This window comes from Lytechinus pictus, chromosome 9, assembly GCF_037042905.1.
Source record: "Lytechinus pictus isolate F3 Inbred chromosome 9, Lp3.0, whole genome shotgun sequence".
NCBI classification, from domain to species: Eukaryota; Metazoa; Echinodermata; class Echinoidea; order Temnopleuroida; family Toxopneustidae; genus Lytechinus; species Lytechinus pictus.
Window position 1 is genome coordinate 18,550,548 of NC_087253.1, and position 18,899 is coordinate 18,569,446.

The 18,899-nt window shown below is 35.0% G+C and overlaps 1 protein-coding gene across 2 annotated transcripts in view; it reads left to right on the forward strand.

Moving 5' to 3' along the window:
* Nucleotides 1-18,899, forward strand: part of LOC129268173 (uncharacterized) — a 208,368-nt gene that overhangs the window by 53,944 nt on the left and 135,525 nt on the right. For both annotated transcript variants that reach the window (XM_064104858.1, XM_064104859.1), the window contains exons 35-41: nt 621-770; nt 2,855-3,238; nt 3,792-3,893; nt 5,993-6,067; nt 6,452-6,697; nt 7,697-7,969; nt 8,407-8,598. In XM_064104858.1, the coding sequence (XP_063960928.1) occupies nt 621-770; nt 2,855-3,238; nt 3,792-3,893; nt 5,993-6,067; nt 6,452-6,697; nt 7,697-7,969; nt 8,407-8,598 (1,422 nt within the window). The remainder of the gene's footprint in view (nt 1-620; nt 771-2,854; nt 3,239-3,791; nt 3,894-5,992; nt 6,068-6,451; nt 6,698-7,696; nt 7,970-8,406; nt 8,599-18,899) is intronic.

Sequence of the window (18,899 nt, forward strand, 5' to 3'; positions counted from 1 at the left end):
ACAACTTTACGCACAACTGGAACTGGAATGTTCTTAGGTCCTAAATCAATTACATAGGGATATCACACAGCACAAGAAAGGATCACCAGTCGCGCGTAAAGTCATTCGTATCTTACAAACAATTTTATGAAACACCCATCTGGAACATAAACTTTCATTGGAGGAGCCAATCAGGAGGCAGAATTTAAATTGTTGTCATAGGAATTGACATTCCAGCAAGAGTCCGTATCATAGTAACTTTTTATGAAATGGGTTGATGGGATATTGCTGAATCTGTCAGTTAGTATATAGACCATCAATAATCAAGATGATAATCATCTAATGAACGTTTTTAAAATTCATTCAGGTTCATATATGTTTGACTCCGATGTAGCCATTGCTATGTTGAGTGGCGATGGGATATTTCTGAATCTTGCCGAGTTAGTATAGATAGAACCATCTAGGTGATAATCATCTAATACACATTTGTTTGATTCTTTCATGATCGTACGTTTGACTCTGATGTAGCAATAGCTACGTTCAGTACGTGGCAATGGGGTATTACTGAATCATTCAGAGTTAGTTTACAGAACTATCAAGATTGATAATTATCTAATACACATTTGTTTTAATTCTTTCAGGTTCGTATACATTTGACTCGGCTGTAGCCATTGCTGAATCCCTCACAGTAAGTGGAACCATCAATGGTGTCAGTATCCAAGCTCTTGACGCTGATGCGATGAAGAAGAACAAAGTTCAAGGCGTGTCATCCCACATTGTGTTTGAGAATGGTTAGTGGAACTGCCAATATCTCTTCTTCCAAGACAAAATTCTCATTGAAACCCATTGTACACCCATTGAATTTTCAGTTGGTTTCAATCGGTTTCAATTTGGATTCAGTTGGTATCAATGGGTTTCAATAGGTCCAAATTACATGTAGATATCAGTCTAGGTCCTATTGAGGGTCAATTGGTCTCAATAGGGCCAATTGGCACTATAGTTGGATTTGACTCCAAGAAACTTTAACAGTCTCATATGTACATGTAGGTGGACGGTTGGGATGAGGCATTTGCGCATTTATGTCTGCGGAGTGTGCCTACCCTAGTCAAAATAAAATAGTAAAAAAATAGAAGAAAAATATATTTTTATGCTATTTTTTCCCCAAACAAAATAGTGTAAAAATATGTAAAAACCAAGAAATACAATAAAAAAAAAATATATATATATTTTACAGCTATTTTTTTCTCTGGAAATTAGACAAAAAATATGTTGAAAATAGGACTAAAATAGAAAAAAAATAGGGAATAAATATATTTTTAGGTTATTCAATTTGGAACAAAAAATAGTTAAAAAATAGAGACCGTCAGCAAAATATATATTTTTTATATTTCGCAAAATATATAAAAAATATACTTGTTAGTTGCACAGCTATTTTTTCACTATTTTTTAATAGTTTTAAGAATATAACCTAAAATATATATTTTTTCCCTATTTCAAGGAAGAACTATTTTTCCTCTATTTTGTTGTGTCAAATCATATGGATATGTTCCTGATCTTTCACTCTTCTCGTATCACCTCAATTGTTTTCCTTGCACACACACACATGTGAAGTAATTATCCTTGCACATAAGGTTGAAGACTCAAGGAAAATTGCCTCATTGTATTGAAACATTGTTGTTAATTTCCACATGCACAACAGGAATTGACAAAACTTGCCATAGAAAATCAGTCTCTCAGCCTTTTGAAATCTGTTTAAAAAAAAATAACATCAGAAAGTGCAAAAAACAAATAAATTTTGTATTGTATTTAATACAAGGAATTTAATGAATTTAAATTTTTACAAACTATGTTTGAGACATAAGCTGTTTATTAGTTTTGTCTTATGTGTCAACGATTATCTTGCACAGTAAGTCGGTAGTCAATCGAATTTTTACAAGCTAGCTTGGGGGATAAAATTTTAATATAATGCAATGCAATGCAACAAAAACGAACATTCATGAGGATAAGCACTAAACTGTTTCACCAATAAAGGAAAAACTTTTGAATTGTCATAACTTTGTTATTCCTCGTTCAATTTTGATGAAATTTTCAGTGTTTTTTTGTTTTTGTTTGGGGGGGTCTGATGTACTCAATACATGTATGTTCAAATCACATTAATTTCAGTCTTAGAATACCCTTAAGTTAAAGGGATGGTCCGGGCTGAAAGTATGTATAGCTAAATAAATAGAGTAGAATTCACTGAGCAAAATGCCGAAAATTTCATCAAAATCGGATAACAAATAACAAAGTTATTGAATTTTAAAGTTTAGCAATATTTTGTGAAAACAGTCGTCATGAATATTCATTAGGTGGCCCGTATTCTGAAGTCGGGTTTAAGTTTAACTCAGGTTTAAAGTTGTGGTTTAAGTATGGATGGCCAATTGTTACATTAATCACTAACAGTAGAGATATCATATTTCAGCTCATTTGGCTCTTAAATCATTCATAATTATCTAGGAAGTATAAATAGATGATTGTCTTCACCATCGATGAATCAGAAAAGAGCAGAGTAAACATAAGAAACGTACAACTTAATAAAAAATTTGATACTTTTGGTTTCCCATACTTAAAAACCACAACTTTAAACCCAAGTTTAAGTTAAACCCGACTTCAGAATACGGGCCATTGGCTCAACCACATTTAGACCAAATGGTCAGTAAATGAACTAGTAATAGAGAAGCTAAGATTAGACTATCTGGGATGTGAAACCATATTGTAGGTAGTTGAAGGAGTTGTAGATCAATGAGCATTTACATGAGGTTCCCATCTCAAAATTCTCATTTAAAACGGCACCAAAACAAAATTTTGTACCATACTACTTATCTTTATTCCTCAGATGTTTCAGTTACTGGAGACATAACCGTGAATTCTGCCGAAACCGTCGACACTGTCGACCTTTCTGAACTGAAATCCGTTGCAAAGTTGGTCGACGAGCCGTTCACCCTCCCCAATGCTGTGACCTTCAAGAAACCAGTGACATTTAATGATGTCCTAGACATCACTGGCACGGTGCATGATAAGAACGTTCAGACCTGGGCACCAACCGTCCTCAGGCTCGATGGGACTCAAACAATCACTGGAAACCATATAATTGAAGGAAGTCTGAGTGCCAATGAGATAAGTGTTCCATCGACCCTTCAGACCATTACTGCGTACGGAATCAACGTGAATACTTTTGTTGCGGATGCCGTGAAGCTTCAAGGGGATAGAACTATCACAGGTATGAGCTCTTTGATCTCTCATAGATACTTGTCATATTTCACTTGTGTTGACCAGCTTCTCAAACTGAATCTCTCAAGTCCTGTGAATTTTCGGAAGATTGGCTGAGCAGTTTTGTAACTGGTCAAAACTCTCGTGTGCTGTCTATTCTTTTAACATGTGAAATCACCCAGGTCTTCCTGAAATCATGGTGAGACCGATGTTGACAGACATCTTGATTTCAATCAGGATAGTGTATTTGGACTCATTTAAGACTAGCAAACATCACATTTATACAAAATATGATGCAAAGCATATTGGTAAATTAAAAGCAAGGATTAAACTTAAGTTATATCATGAAAATTGTCATAATTGGGGCCAAGCTGTACAGTAGCACTACTTTTTATTAAGATGAAATTTGTTTTATGCAAGATCAATATTTATTCCATAGAAAAGGCATTTGAAAAAATCAGTCACTGGCTATGCACAATAACTGCAATTTTCTTCCCAAGATAATGCTTCTCCACAATCTGCAATGCCTATTAACTGTCATTCTTATTATCTTTTATTCGTAGGTTCGAAGACATTCATGAATGATGTCACAGTAGAAAAAAGCATTACTGTGACCGGTACGGTGGATGGTATCGACATATCTGACGAAATCGTCACATTAGATGGTAATAAAATAACATTAAATGACTTTGCTGTCATGAGATATCATAGTATATTACACAGGTTATGTATATTCGAATCAGTGATAGGTCAATATGCCATTGCGTGACCATAGCTGCAAGGGTTGCATTTGTTATATATTCTAGGTTTTGACCTCACGTCTGGGAATATAACTGTTGTATTGTAAAATGCGGCGTTATATTCACTAAGGTGACGTCACTCACTGCTTATAAGTTGCATAATCAGGTAGTTTATTTGATGTACACGTTAGTTTTTATGCGTTGATTGCTGTATTTTTCTTTTAAAAATTCTATTATGACTTAGATGGATCAGAGCTGTAGCAAGCATTTCAAATTAACCCTAATTCTCCCGGGGGGAGGGGCCATAATGGCCCCCCCTCGACAATTTTCGCGATAAATCTGCTGCGCAAAATTTTTTGACCTTGACGCTCACTGACTTTTTACTTTCAAATCTCGCGCAAATTTTGAGACCATATTTGTGACGCTCGGGTACGTGGTTACGACATTACGCAACATTATCTAAGTGCATGTCAGACCCAAAATTGCTCATGAACGTGATTTCATGTACAAATCCAATGCAAATTGTGTATTTAGCCAAAATTCATAAATGTATCATTATTTCCACTTTTACTGATTAAACTTAATTAATTTTGCCTTGTTTATGATCAGAATTAAGTCTGGAATGATTTCCATCGAAAAAACAATAAAAAACAAAAAGTAAAAAAACAAAAAAATACATAAGAAATTAAAAAACCAATAAAATACATAAGAAATCGGTCTTGGTACCAGAATTTTTTTCATTCACAATTGTTAGGAATGCTATAAAGAATATTGTCACCAAAAAATAGCATTCTAGGAGCTTTATTTAGTGAATCAGAGCAAAAAGTATGATTTCATGAATAAATTAGCATAATTAATTCATATAAAATAAAAATATATGAATTCAGTGAAATTTACCAATGCAACTGCGTAGATTACGTCATTCTCTACCATCATGCAAATTTTCGTTGTGATCGCGCAATCCGCGGCTGAGATCTTAAGGGGGGCCATAATGACCCCCCCCCCCCCCCCCGGGAATGACAAGAATCAAAATACCCCGAGAGATTTAGGGTTAATCATGAAGCCAGTTGCTGAATGCAGTCTCTGATGGCAAATCTACATAGACTATATAATATAACGGATATTGCCTGGTCCCTCTTTTTGATAAATAACATTTCAGCTCCCCTCCAAAGCTTATGTTTTTCCATCGGGAGAATATTTTCCCTCATTGCTGCATGCTTCGGGCAAAATATAATCCCTTTCGAAAAATATAACTCCGTCAGGAAAATGAAATGTTATATTCAAACTCTAGGTAGGCAGTATCTATATAATATTGACTGAAGTAGATCCATATCATCTGGGCCATGAAGTCCAATTGCTTGTTTGCTGTGAAAGGCTTTCTGAGCCAAATAGGGGATAGTATCTTACATCCCTGTCTATTTTTTAGGGCATTGAGATTTTAAATGATAATGTGATATATGCTAGACAAGATTTTGAATTTATGAATTCATTATGAATATTATTGTTATTATTAGAGCAGTCAGTGAAGAAATAATGATTTGAGATAATTACATGAATTTATATTTCCAAAGCAAAGTCAATGAAAGGAAGGATATAAATCAACAAAGGTAATGTGTATCATTGTGTGAAACCTAAAGGAGATTATTTTCTTTATATTCCACATTAAAGATGGTTTCGTTATAGAAAGAAAAAAAAATATCTTAACAAAATATTCTTATGATTATTTTTCACTAATCCAATAATAATATTCATATTTTGAGGAATATAATGTAATAATTAAATCATTATCTACAACAAATGATCCCATCTTTATCCTATCCACGCAAGACAAAGTCTATTAAGATACTATAACAGATTTGGTACGTAATAGCACAATACAAAAAAAATATCAATGGTTATCAAGCTTTGACACATTGAAACCTCATGTGAAACTTTGTGTTGCTTTGGCAACTGATTTTTAGCGAAGCAGTTTTATTTCTTGAAAATGAGGAAACATAATCTGTGATTTCCTTTTATTTGTACAGGTGCCCAGACTATATCCGGAGCCAAGACGTTCGATACCTGTGATGTGCAAACAGCTGGAAACATCCTCATTTCAGGTTAGTGTCTCTACTGGATCTGTAAATAGCAATCACCTGCAGTTAGTGATGATTGAAACTTTCCCATTGAGACATATTTTTTTTAAATGTGAGAAGGCCAGATACATTCCCATGGGTCAGTGGTAGCTCCAGAATTTTAAAATGGGAGGTGGGCGCAAACAATAGAAAATTTAAAACAGATGCGGCACAGATGACAATTTCTTATAGATTTGGTCAAATCAATATGTATTTTCAATGGGCAATTCTTTAAATATAGAAGGGGTGTATGTGCACCCCTTGTGCCCCCGCCTGGATCTGCCACTGTGGATGGTCACTCTAGACGGGTTTCACCATACACAAATTCTGCAGTCCTGAAACTTATTCAATGTATATGTTTCAATGCAGGTTCTGTCAATGACATCGAGATATCCCAAGAAGAAGCCGACACCCTGGACTTCCGCATGGCCAAGAAGGTGGAAGGCCACAAGACCTTCACTAAAGATGCCACTGTATCCGGCAACATACAGTTTAATGGGTATGTTGATGAAAAGGATATCACAGAGGGTTTTACACTCAATACTGAACAGACCTCGACTGCGTACTACGTGTTCAACAAGAAGGCAAGCGTGGATGGGAACGTCAGTGTGACAGGTAACACTATATATTTTTATATTTCAATTCATTAATTCAAGTTCAGTACCATACCGATTCTTGCTTCCCTGATAACATTTAACCTGTTGGAGACTAAATGATTTCGCTATAACACATGTTTTTGATAGACTCATGCCTGTATATATGCAGGCTTGGTCTCCAGAGGGTTAAAGGCATGAAACAATATTGATTCGACTTTAAAAACTCTGAGATGCAGGTCTTATTTGCAGGATTATTAACTGTGTATGTGATATTTGGTATAAATGAACACCTGAAAATACAATTACTCTTGAAAATTATTAAGTGCTTTAAAAAGTGGAAAATAAATGTTACCAGAAACACTATCTAAATGTTATTCTATACATATGTTACAATTTACAAACAATGAGCCCCCATTAGAGTGTTAGGTGATATTTTAGATAGATTTATTGAAAATGTGTGTTCACAAATTCGATTTTGTTTTCTTCATGAGTTTTTTAAAATCCATATGATCAATATTAAATACAACATATCACAGTTCAGGATTTTTTTTCAGATGCAACGTTTATAATGCTTGTCAATGTATTTAATATTTTTTTATTCCTCCTTTGTAGTACTTCTCTTTCCTCGAGTACTAAACAGATATAAATCTTTTACTGGAAATTTGTGAAAATTGTTCAGTTGAAACTCACAATTCTCTGTAGTTGCGACATTTCACTGGCCTCTGTTGTCTTCATCAGGCGAATGAACACCAGGCACGTCTTTTCAAGTGAATCTGGTCCAGATCAGTATACCGTAACGCCACTTGGTTCCCCAGGGGTGGGAAGTTGGTCATGTGAGAGACGGCTTTGAACTTTCCGTAGAATCCTGTCCCAGGCGTGTGAAGCCGTATCTCACCTGACTATATACTCTCCGCTTTGTGAGTTTTAATACAAATTTCCACTAAAAGATTTATAACTGTTTAATGTTTCAAGTTTACTGGATAAATCATAATATACATGAAATCATTTTTTTATCAAGGCTTGGTCAACACTGTCAATCTCGGCAATATTAACACCAAGAGGGTCACCCTGACTGGACTTAACACTGTGGACGCAACATTAACATTTAATGACATGGTCATATTAGAAGACAATGTTACCACCGCGTATCTCTTTGATGGGGTTGATCTGTCGGAGTTGGATATCCTCGAGGATACACGGTTCAACGAGTTTGAAGATGACCTGTACACGCTGGCGTGTTTTGCGGAAACGCAGTGTGAGCGCACCGAGTCTATTGCTGGAGTAGTGAACAGTGAGTTTGTATGTATATTTTTCTTGTTTTATGTCTTTGTGAGGAAAATTTGGCTTACTCTCTCAAAATATAGTGTGTAGCATTTAATTCTACCAATACTATTTGAAACCTCCATTTATACTGCTGTACAAAAATTTTCAGAAATTTCTCAGAAATAATCTGTATCCCCAATAAGATTGACTTGAAAATGTTTTTTTTGGTGCAAATTTCTTATCAAATGACATAGTATGAAAGGACAACTGATCCAACTGTAGTTTCAAATTTTCCAATGAAAATTTGACCGGTTTCAAGTTTATGTCCATCTGAGAACTTAGCAAAGACAAACTCACACGCATGCATTATGTTCATTCCCCACCAGACACACACACATTCTATTTCCAATCGTGACAAGGCAGCAAATCAAACTTTTTACCTTCTGATTTGATATCATATTGCAGATTTTATTGACGCCATAGATTACATTGAAAGCGTTCAGATCATTGGGCAGCATATACGACAGTTTGAGCCATTCTCAATCGACGGGGAGACGTTCATGGCAGCGGCTATTTACTCCGACGAACATGGCGATGTTTGCACTGACAGCATTGTCTACAAATTCAACACAACTACTGGGAACTTCCAAGAATTCCGTAAGTATGGTTGCCCTTGTAGGGAATTCTGTATAAGCTGTTATTTTTGCTGATTTCACAAATTGCGGATCGACAGCGAATTTAACAACGTGCTGCGAAATATTTAAACATTTAGTAATTGAGGCCAATGTCCCTAACAGCAAAGCTTTGCTATTGCAGGCATCCTGGGTGGTGAAAACAAATGATATAGGCACCTATATATGTACAAAAAATAAGGTTGAGAGAGTACAGTTAGTAATTCAAAAAGTTAGCTAGAATTTTACTTTTTTATTTCTCACACAAAATCAGAGCCTAACTTATTTCCTAATATATTTTTATCAATATTTATTCAATCACTTTGATATTACAAAGTATTTTCCATGAACTCTATACACAGGTACATTGGCATCCATTTGCATGCTCATTAATATTCATAAGTTACATGACCAGATGCTTTTGAGGTGTATGATTCTGCTCACAAAATTCAACATATTTGCACTCAAACCAACTTAAAAAAAAATGAATCTATCAAAACAACTTCCAAAGATTGCTTTTACAGATAGGACGGTGACATGATGAATTTTCAGATCTAACGGTACAAAAAAGGGAAATTTAAGCCACTTTTACACACTTTCCAACTGTTCTTTACGGGAAGTTTATGTACAAAAGACACATCAGCATGTGGGCTTTGAGGAGCATATTTTTGCACGGTTTGCACTGTTTGCTTCTCTGAAATGCTGTGGGATTGTTTGGCATATCTTGTGATAGCAAATTCAACAAACGGACCGCCGTGATTCACGAAAAATGAAAAATAATAATGATATTAAATGATAATAATAATACTGATAATAATAATGACAATGATAATGACAATAATAATTATGATTATAATTATGAGAATAATGTTAATGATAATGAAAAGGATAAAAGTAATAAAATCAATAATAATAATGATGATGATAATAATAATAAAAGTATAATAGTAATAATTATACTTATTATTATAATAATACTTATTATTATAATAATGCACAATGCACTTTTATGGAGTGCTCAGTACATCTGAGCTGCATCTCTGAGCACTTTGCAGATATATCATTACTTTCATCATTGGCTCCTGACTAAGCTGCGCACAACATATGCACTTCCTCCACTCCCTGGGGAGTATTCCTACAAGAGTCAGACAATTGCCAGGCAAACTGCTATGGTTTAACAATGCTAAAATCTCGGGCAGTTCTACAACGGGCTATAAGGTGCCTGCCCTTATAATATTTCATGTGACAAAAGAGAGAAAAAAAGAGCAGAAGAAAAGGCAACGAGGAGAAAGAACTATCAAAATATCATTTGCACTGCCCTTGCAACATTATCAGCTTCATGGGTGCGGCTGTAAGCACATCTTCAGCAACCAACCTAGTTAAAATGATTTATTAATTTGTAATCTGTGTTTTGGTGTATTTATTTGCAAATTGTGTTCCAAGTGTTTATATTCTGACCTCTTGCGCCATTCTCAACAGTTGTGTTCATGTATCAAGAGTACAGGGACATAGTATGTATTTGACAAGTAATTTGAAACTAGATTTTAATTCGTCATGCGGACGAATTAGGTGGTCTGTCATGATTCTTCATTCATTGTCGGCTAATGTTCTATAAAATGAATCCTGGGAATAAATCATTCAGATATGATTGATAATCTTGATCATAGATATCAAAGGAATAAATTTTGACAATTGCTAAATTTGGTTATAAATGTAGTGATGATTATAATGATGGTGGTGATAATGCAATATGTTAAATAAAAAATAAAGTTAGGAGCACGTAAAATGCCTTAAAAACTAAAAAATCTCCAGACGATTTTACTGAAATTGGCTTTCCAAAATTGCCCAAGGAAAGGCGCTTTAATTTTCACTGCAGCTATTTTTTAATCGACAGTTTGATTTTTTTGATGCAAAATCTTTGTAAAAATTCTTTGTACTTTGAGCATTTTTTTTAAAGACTTCACCCACTGACATTTCACAATGTCAGTGGGTATTAATTTCACAGAAGACTTGAAAATTTATAGGTGATACTTTTTGAAAACTAAAATATCTTAAATATTTTTGTTCAAATTTTCTGCTACATTTCAATAGATTTAAAGTGAGAAGTTTCACAATGCTATAATTTCACAGCATTCACATCAAAACTCATCAGTGATGTATTTGATAAAAGAACCAAGTAGAATTTTTTTGTAAATGTTTGCCAAATTTCTGCAAATTTCTAAACATTTCAAATAATATTTTCCGTCAAGAATTTTCAATATCTTTTTATTCATTGTGTATGACTTTGACATTTACTTGAAAATTCTTTCTTGATGATTTTTACTGAAAAAAGTCAGGTAAAAGATTCAAATACTGGCGATTTTCCCGCAAAATTTCGGGAACATGTGTAATTAAATAAATTGCACAAATTTTTTAATTTCACAGAAGGTACCTGGAAATTTGTTATACGTTATATTTAGTAAAAATGAACGAACAGAAAAAAATCCAGGAATTTCCGCAAAATGTCTGGAATAAAAATTTTCAACCCAATAGCGTTTAAACATTGCTGCGTTTACAAAAAAAATACATAAATGATGTTTTACAATATTAAAATTGCCCCTTAAAAAGTTCCGGCAAAATTACAAAATGTGTCCTACATAAGTAACGGCAAAGCAGGTGGGCTTAAAATTTTCAGGAAGACCGTACAATTGATTAATGATGCATTTTCTAAAAAAAATCTCAAAAATTAGGTCCATAAAAAAATAGCAAAAACTTAAACAAATCATAACAAACTGATGCTGTGGTCGAAAGTGAAAATTATTCACACGTTATTTGTAGAGAATTGTCTTCACTACATCTTCTCAAAATTTGAGAGAAAATCGACCACTAATAACGAAGATACAGCCAAATATAAATAAATACTAAATAAATAAAAAATTGATGAATTGCCGAAAAAATGTTTTTTTACTTCGAATAGAATTTTGATGTCATCACAAAATCTCCAAAGGAGATATTGACTATATCCAAGAGTGAGGAAAAATTGGGGGTTCCCGTTCGTTCTGAAGAGCTACAGTGAATTTTTAATAGGCATGTTTTTGCCCATATATGGCCTATAGTAAGAGCTCGCGCGCACACGTGCTGCAAACTTGAACGGGTGTTAATTTGGTTATTAATGGTCGTAGAAGGTTGATCAAGGTATCAAATTGCTCAGAATTATATTATCAATGCAATGATATAAAAAAACGGCGTTTCTGCGTTGCGTTGAAGGCTTTACGCGCGGAAACGCGCGCGCATACGTGTGCGTGCGCAAATTTTTGAAATGCTTAAAATAACCTGAAACGTACTTTACTTTGGTCAAAAAGTGATTTTGAGCATTTTAAAAATTTGACGAGCGCGTACGCGCGCGTCGTGACCTCCAGGTGACCTTTGATGACATAACCTGTTGACCCTTGACCTGAAGTTGATGTGATCTTCATTTGATTGATTTTTGATAATTGATAATGGAGATATGATCGACAATGTGATTTTACAAAATGGCGCCTGGATGACGTCACGATGACGTGATGACCTTGAAAAAGTTGATTTTACTTGAAATCATAGGGCTTGATGACTGACAGAAATTTGAAGGAAATTTACCGTGTCGATTTCGAGTGAACGTGTGTACAAAAAAGTGTACGGAAGAAATAAAAATAAACTAGATTTTAATTCGTCATGCGGACGAATTAGGTGGTCTGTCCTTATTCTCGCCATCATGATCACTAATACCATGTTTATGCAGATCAATATGATCTTCATGACGACAACGGAATGTTCATTATGGATGGAATACTTGTGAAAGACGGGAGATGATAAAGAACTGTGAAAAGGGTCTCTTTGATATATGAAAATACATGTGATATGAAAAAAGTAATTATAATCTGTTTAATCTTGCTAAATTTTAACTTTCATACCTTTTACTTATCATAATGGATCATGTACGAGGTGGTAAAAAGAAAGAAAAAATGAAAAAAAAATTTTATCTTGTTCACCCCCAGGACTCGAACCTGCGCCCCCGAGAACTCAAGTCAAGTGCGTTATCCATTGAGCCACGATATTCCCCATAGAGATTACACGTTCCCATAGAGATTACACGTAAGCAACTTTGAGAATTACAAATCCAATTTTGCAAGCGAAAAACGGGCATGATCCTGGCATCTGATCGAAAAATGGAGGGCATACGTCCGAAAGCTTAGAATCTCAGCTACATCATACCAAAAGCTCGGGAAAAACTAGCAAGAAAAAATGGAGATATAGCTAACGAAATAGAGGAATGTAGAATCTAGTTTTGAGAAAAAGTCATGTCCCATAGAGATTACACGTAAAATGAGGAAAAATGACATGCCTCTTTTCATCGCAATTTTACACCATGATGCGTTTTTCAAAATGAAAATTTATGCTACTGTCGAGAAAGAGTACATTCTAAACTACAACATATCGAAATCTGGGCGAAAAATGATCAATATTCACGGAGTTATGATCAAATTTGCATAAATTTTATGACGTCATTTTTGAAAAAATGAAATTTTCAGTTTAGGCGCAATTTTGATGACGTCATGATCAAATTGAGGGACAATGGTGACATGAAATCAAATCTACAAGTCATACTCTATCGATATATGAAAAAAAAATTGGGGTCAACGGACTATTTAAAGAGGTATAGTGAATTTTCAATTGCCCCTTTTTTTGGCCATATATGGCCTGTAGTGAGAGCTCGCGCGCACACGTGCTGCAAAGTTTAACAGGTGATAATTTCGTTATTACTTGTCGTAGGAGGTTGATCAATGTATCAAATTGTTCAGAATTATATTATCGGTGCATTGATGTAAAAAATTGGCGATTCTATGTTGGAAGATGAAATTACGCGCGAAAACGCGCGCGCATGTGCGTGCGCGCGTTTTTTTGCAAAATGCTTAAAATGGCCTAAAACGTATGGAAAATTAATTTGGAACGAATTTGAGCATTTTAAAATTTTGATGCGCGCGTACGTGCGCGTCGAGGTGCGCGCGCGGAATTTGATGAATTTTTTAGTTGACCTTTGACCTGAAGTTGATGTATACCAAATATAGTTGATTTTTGATGACTCGTTATCGAGATATGATAATGACCTGATTTTTACAAAATGGCGCCTGGATGACGTCACGATGACCTAATGACTTTGAAAAAAGGAGGGCACACTTCCGAAAGCTTAGAATCTCAGCTACAACATAGCAAAAGCTCAGGGATAACTAACAAGAAAAAATGGAGATATAGCTCACGAAATAGAGGAATGTAGAATCTAGTTTTGAGAAAAAGTCATGTCCCATAGAGATTACACGTAAAATGAGGAAAAATGACATGCCTCTTTTCATCGCAATTTTACACCATGATGCGTTTTTCAAAATGAAAATTCATGTTAACTGACGAGAAAGAGTACATTCTAAACTACAATATATTGAAATCTGGGCGACAAATGATCAATATTCACGGAGTTATGATCAAATTTGCATAAATTTGATGACGTCATTTTTGAAAAAATGAAATTTTCAGTTTAGGCGCAATTTTGATGACGTCATGATCAAATTGAGGGACAATGGTGACATGAAATCAAATCTACAACTCATACTCTATCGATATATGAAAAAAAAAATTGGGGTCAACGGACTATTTAAAGAGCTACAGTGAATTTTCAATAGACATGTTTTTGCCCATATATGGCCTGTAGTGAGAGCTCGCGCGCACACGTGCTGCAAACTTTAACGGGTGTTAATTTCGTTATTACTTGTCGTAGAAGGTTGATCAAGGTATCAAATTGTTCAGAATTATATTATCGGTGCATTGATATAAAAAAATTTGGCGATTCTATGTTGAAAGATGCAATTACGCGCGAAAACGCGCGCGCATGTGCGTGCGCGCGTTTTTTTGCAAAATGCTTAAAATGGCCTAAAACGTATGGAAAATTAATTTGGAACGAATTTGAGCATTTTAAAATTTTAATGCGCGCGTACGTGCGCGTCGAGGTGCGCGCGCGGAATTTGATGAAATTTTTAGTTGACCGTTGACCTGAAGTTGATGTATACCAAATATAGTTGATTTTTGATGACTCGTTATCGAGATATGATAATGACCTGATTTTTACAAAATGGCGCCTGGATGACGTCACGATGACCTAATGACCTTGAAAAAAGGAGGGCACACTTCCGAAAGCTTAGAATCTCAGCTACATCATACCACAGGTGTCACGCGCGTAAAACATTCCCCATAGACTTGTGTGTTAAAATGGCACTTTTGAAAAATTCATTTAAAAAAAATGTGAAATTAGAGGGTGGAATGTTTACTACCAATGGATAGGATATATATCTAACATTCCAAATCTGACCAGGAAAGGGTACCGTAGCCAGCTCATTTTAAAAATAAATCGCCATTTATGAAGATAACTATGAATCGATCGGATTCATCAACTGAAACAGTAAAATAGCCCTAATTATTCCGCCAGTCAAAAAATAGTTCCAAGTCACTTATTTATCTTTCCAATTTGGGCGAAGTAAGTTCAATAGTTACCATTTCTAGAATCAGTGTTAGATTTTGAATCACATTCATACATTTTTGTCAATCAGCAATATCAAATAGACAAAAATTCGAATGGGTTGGGTCGAACGAATATCTTTAGCCCTCCTGATGTAATTAGGCTCGTGGAACCTATATTATATGACCTATGTATTTTATATTTTTGAATAGCTACTTTGCTATTCTTTTATATCTGTACACTCACACTAGCACAAAGAAATGCATTGAAAATGCCTATTTTCTATGCAATGACCCATTTTAATGTGTTACCCATACATGTTATTATCACTATATATGGATGTATACAAATCTTACCTGCATATAGCCCAACAGTGAATGCAATGACAATATAGGTCCCTATCAATTGTAATATAAAGGTGTATGTAAATTCTGTGTAGATATCAGGATAACAGAACTGCCCCAAACATAATTACCAAATATACATGAGATTGGATGAGGAAACAATAAAAGAATGAGATACTACTTTAGTATATTTGCATTTGACCTATTCAAAATCTTCCTATAGGGCTGTTGCCTCTCAGATGTAAGAAGGAAGAGATACATAGATAGAGAGAGAGAAAGAATTTAAAGAAAGATAATTTTATAGATGGCATGGCTTAATAAAGAGGGGGGGGGGCTATACTACGATTGCAGCACACAGCCACCCCCCCTCCCTCCTTAGTTGAGCACTATTAGATACCTTACCTTACTCTGTGCCCTTTTCTAAATACCTTCTTGAAGGTACCACTCTGGTTCTCTTCAGTAAAGTTCTCAAAGTTCTATCTCCTCTCTACCTATCCCCTTCCTAAGAACAATTTTTACATGAGCAATTTCTAAAGGTCTTTCTAATGCTAAGTAGGTGATGTACACTAACACAAAACAATGATGAATCAGAACATAAAGAGGCCTTGACTCTATACATTGACCAATATACATACATTCCTAGGCTACATAGACCTACTAACTTTACCTGATGTAGCCCTGCTAGCCATTAAATCCATTTTTTGCACCACTTGATGACTAAACATATTGATATCAGTGAGAAACTGTTTGCTACTGAAGAGTTTGGCCAGGTATTCCATCCACTACTAGGGATTTCCCATATTACTTACAGGTGTCACGCGCGTAAAACATTCCCCATAGACTTGTGTGTTAAAATGGCACTTTTGAAAAATTCATAAAAAATAAATGTGAAATTAGAGGGTGGAATGTTTACTACCAATGGATAGGATATATATCTAACATTCCAAATCTGACCAGGAAAGGGTACCGTAGCCAGCTCATTTTAAAAATAAATCGCCATTTATGAAGATAACTATGAATCGATCGGATTCATCAACTGAAACAGTAAAATAGCCCTAATTATTCCGCCAGTCAAAAAATAGTTCCAAGTCACTTATTTATCTTTCCAATTTGGGCGAAGTAAGTTCAATAGTTACCATTTCTAGAATCAGTGTTAGATTTTGAATCACATTCATACATTTTTGTCAATCAGCAATATCAAATAGACAAAAATTCGAATGGGTTGGGTCGAACGAATATCTTTAGCCCTCCTGATGTAATTAGGCTCGTGGAACCCAAAAGCTCAGGGATAACTAACAAGAAAAAATGGAGATATAGCTCACGAAATAGAGGAATGTAGAATCTAGTTTTGAGAAAAAGTCATGTCCCATAGAGATTACACGTAAAATGAGGAAAAATGACATGCCTCTTTTCATCGCAATTTTACACCATGATGCGTTTTTCAAAATGAAAATTCATGTTAACTGACGAGAAAGAGTACATTCTAAACCACAACATATCCAAATCTGGGCGAAAAATAATCAATATTCACGGAGTTATGATCAAATTTGCATAAATTTGATGACGTCATTTTTGAAAAAATAAAATTTTCAATTTAGGCGCAATTTTGATGGCGTCATGATCAAATTGAGGGACAATGGTGACATGAAATCGAATCTACAACTCATACTCTATCGATATATGAAAAAAAAATGGGGGTCAACGGACTATTTAAAGAGCTACAGTGAATTTTTAATAGGCATGTTTTTGCCCATATATGGCCTATAGTAAGAGCTCGCGCGCACACGTGCTGCAAATTTTAACGGGTGTTAATTTCGTTATTAATGGTCGTAGAAGGTTGATCAAGGTATCAAATTGCTCAGAATTATATTAGCAATGCAATGATATAAAAAAAACGGCGTTTCTGCGTTGCGTTGAAGGCGTTACGCGCGGAAACGCGCGCGCATACGTGTGCGCGCGCAAATTTTTGAAATGCTTAAAATGACCTGAAACGTACTTTACTTTGGTCAAAAAGTGATTTTGAGCATTTTAAAAATTTGACGGGCGCGTACGTGCGCGTCGTGACCTCCAGGTGACCTTTGATGACATGACTTGTTGACCCTTGACCTGAAGTTGATGTGATGTTAATTTGATTGATTTTTGATAATTGATAATGGAGATATGATCGACAATGTGATTTTACAAAATGGCGCCTGGATGACGTCATCATGACCTGATGACCTTGAAAAGGTTGATTTTACTAGAAATCATAAGGCTTGATGACTGACAGAAATTTGAAGGAAATTGACTTTGTCGATTTCGAGTGAACGTGTGTACAAAAAAGTGTACGGAAGAAATAAAAATAAATAAAGAATAAATAAAGAATAAAGAATAAAGAAAGAAAATTCTGGCGAAATCAATAGGTGATCTGTCATAGACAGACCACCTAATAAAGAATAAATAAAGAAAGAAAATTCTGGCGAAATCAATAGGTGATCTGTCGTTGACAGACCACCTAATAAAGAAGAAAGAATTGAGCTAAAATATTTCCCATAGACTTTACACGTAAGGAAAATACGAGAATATCCAATCCAATTTTGCAAGTGAAATACGGGCATGATCCCGGCATCTGATCGAAAAAACAGGTTGACACTTTCGAAAGCTTATAATCTCAGCTACAACATACTAAAAGCTCAGGAAAAACTGACAAGAAGAAATGGAGATATGGCTCACGAAATAGAGGAATGTCGAATCTAGTTTTGACAAAAAGTCATGTCCCATAGAGATTACATGCAAAATGAGGAAAAATGACATGTCCTTATTATTTGCAATTTTTGAGGATGATCCGTTCAATAAAATGAGAAGTAAAGGCAATAATTCAGAAAGAGTAAGACTTAAGCTACAACATATCGAAAAATGGGCGAAAATTTACCAATATTCACGGAGTTAGAGCCTAATTTGCATAATTGTTATGATATCATAACAAGGAAAATGGATATTTTAACTTCCGACGCCATTTTGATGATGTCATGATCGAATTGAGGGACAATGGTGACATGAAATCAAATCTACAACTCATACTCTGTTGATATATGAAAAAAAATTGGGGGTCAACGGACTATCTAAAGAACTACAGTGAATTTTTAATAGGCATGTTTTTGCCCATATATGGCCTATAGTAAGAGCTCGCGCGCACACGTGCTGCAAACTTGAACGGGTGTTAATTTGGTTATTAATGGTCGTAGAAGGTTGATCAAGGTATCAAATTGCTCAGAATTATATTATCAATGCAATGATATAAAAAAACGGCGTTTCTGCGTTGCGTTGAAGGCTTTACGCGCGGAAACGCGCGCGCATACGTGTGCGTGCGCAAATTTTTGAAATGCTTAAAATAACCTGAAACGTACTTTACTTTGGTCAAAAAGTGATTTTGAGCATTTTAAA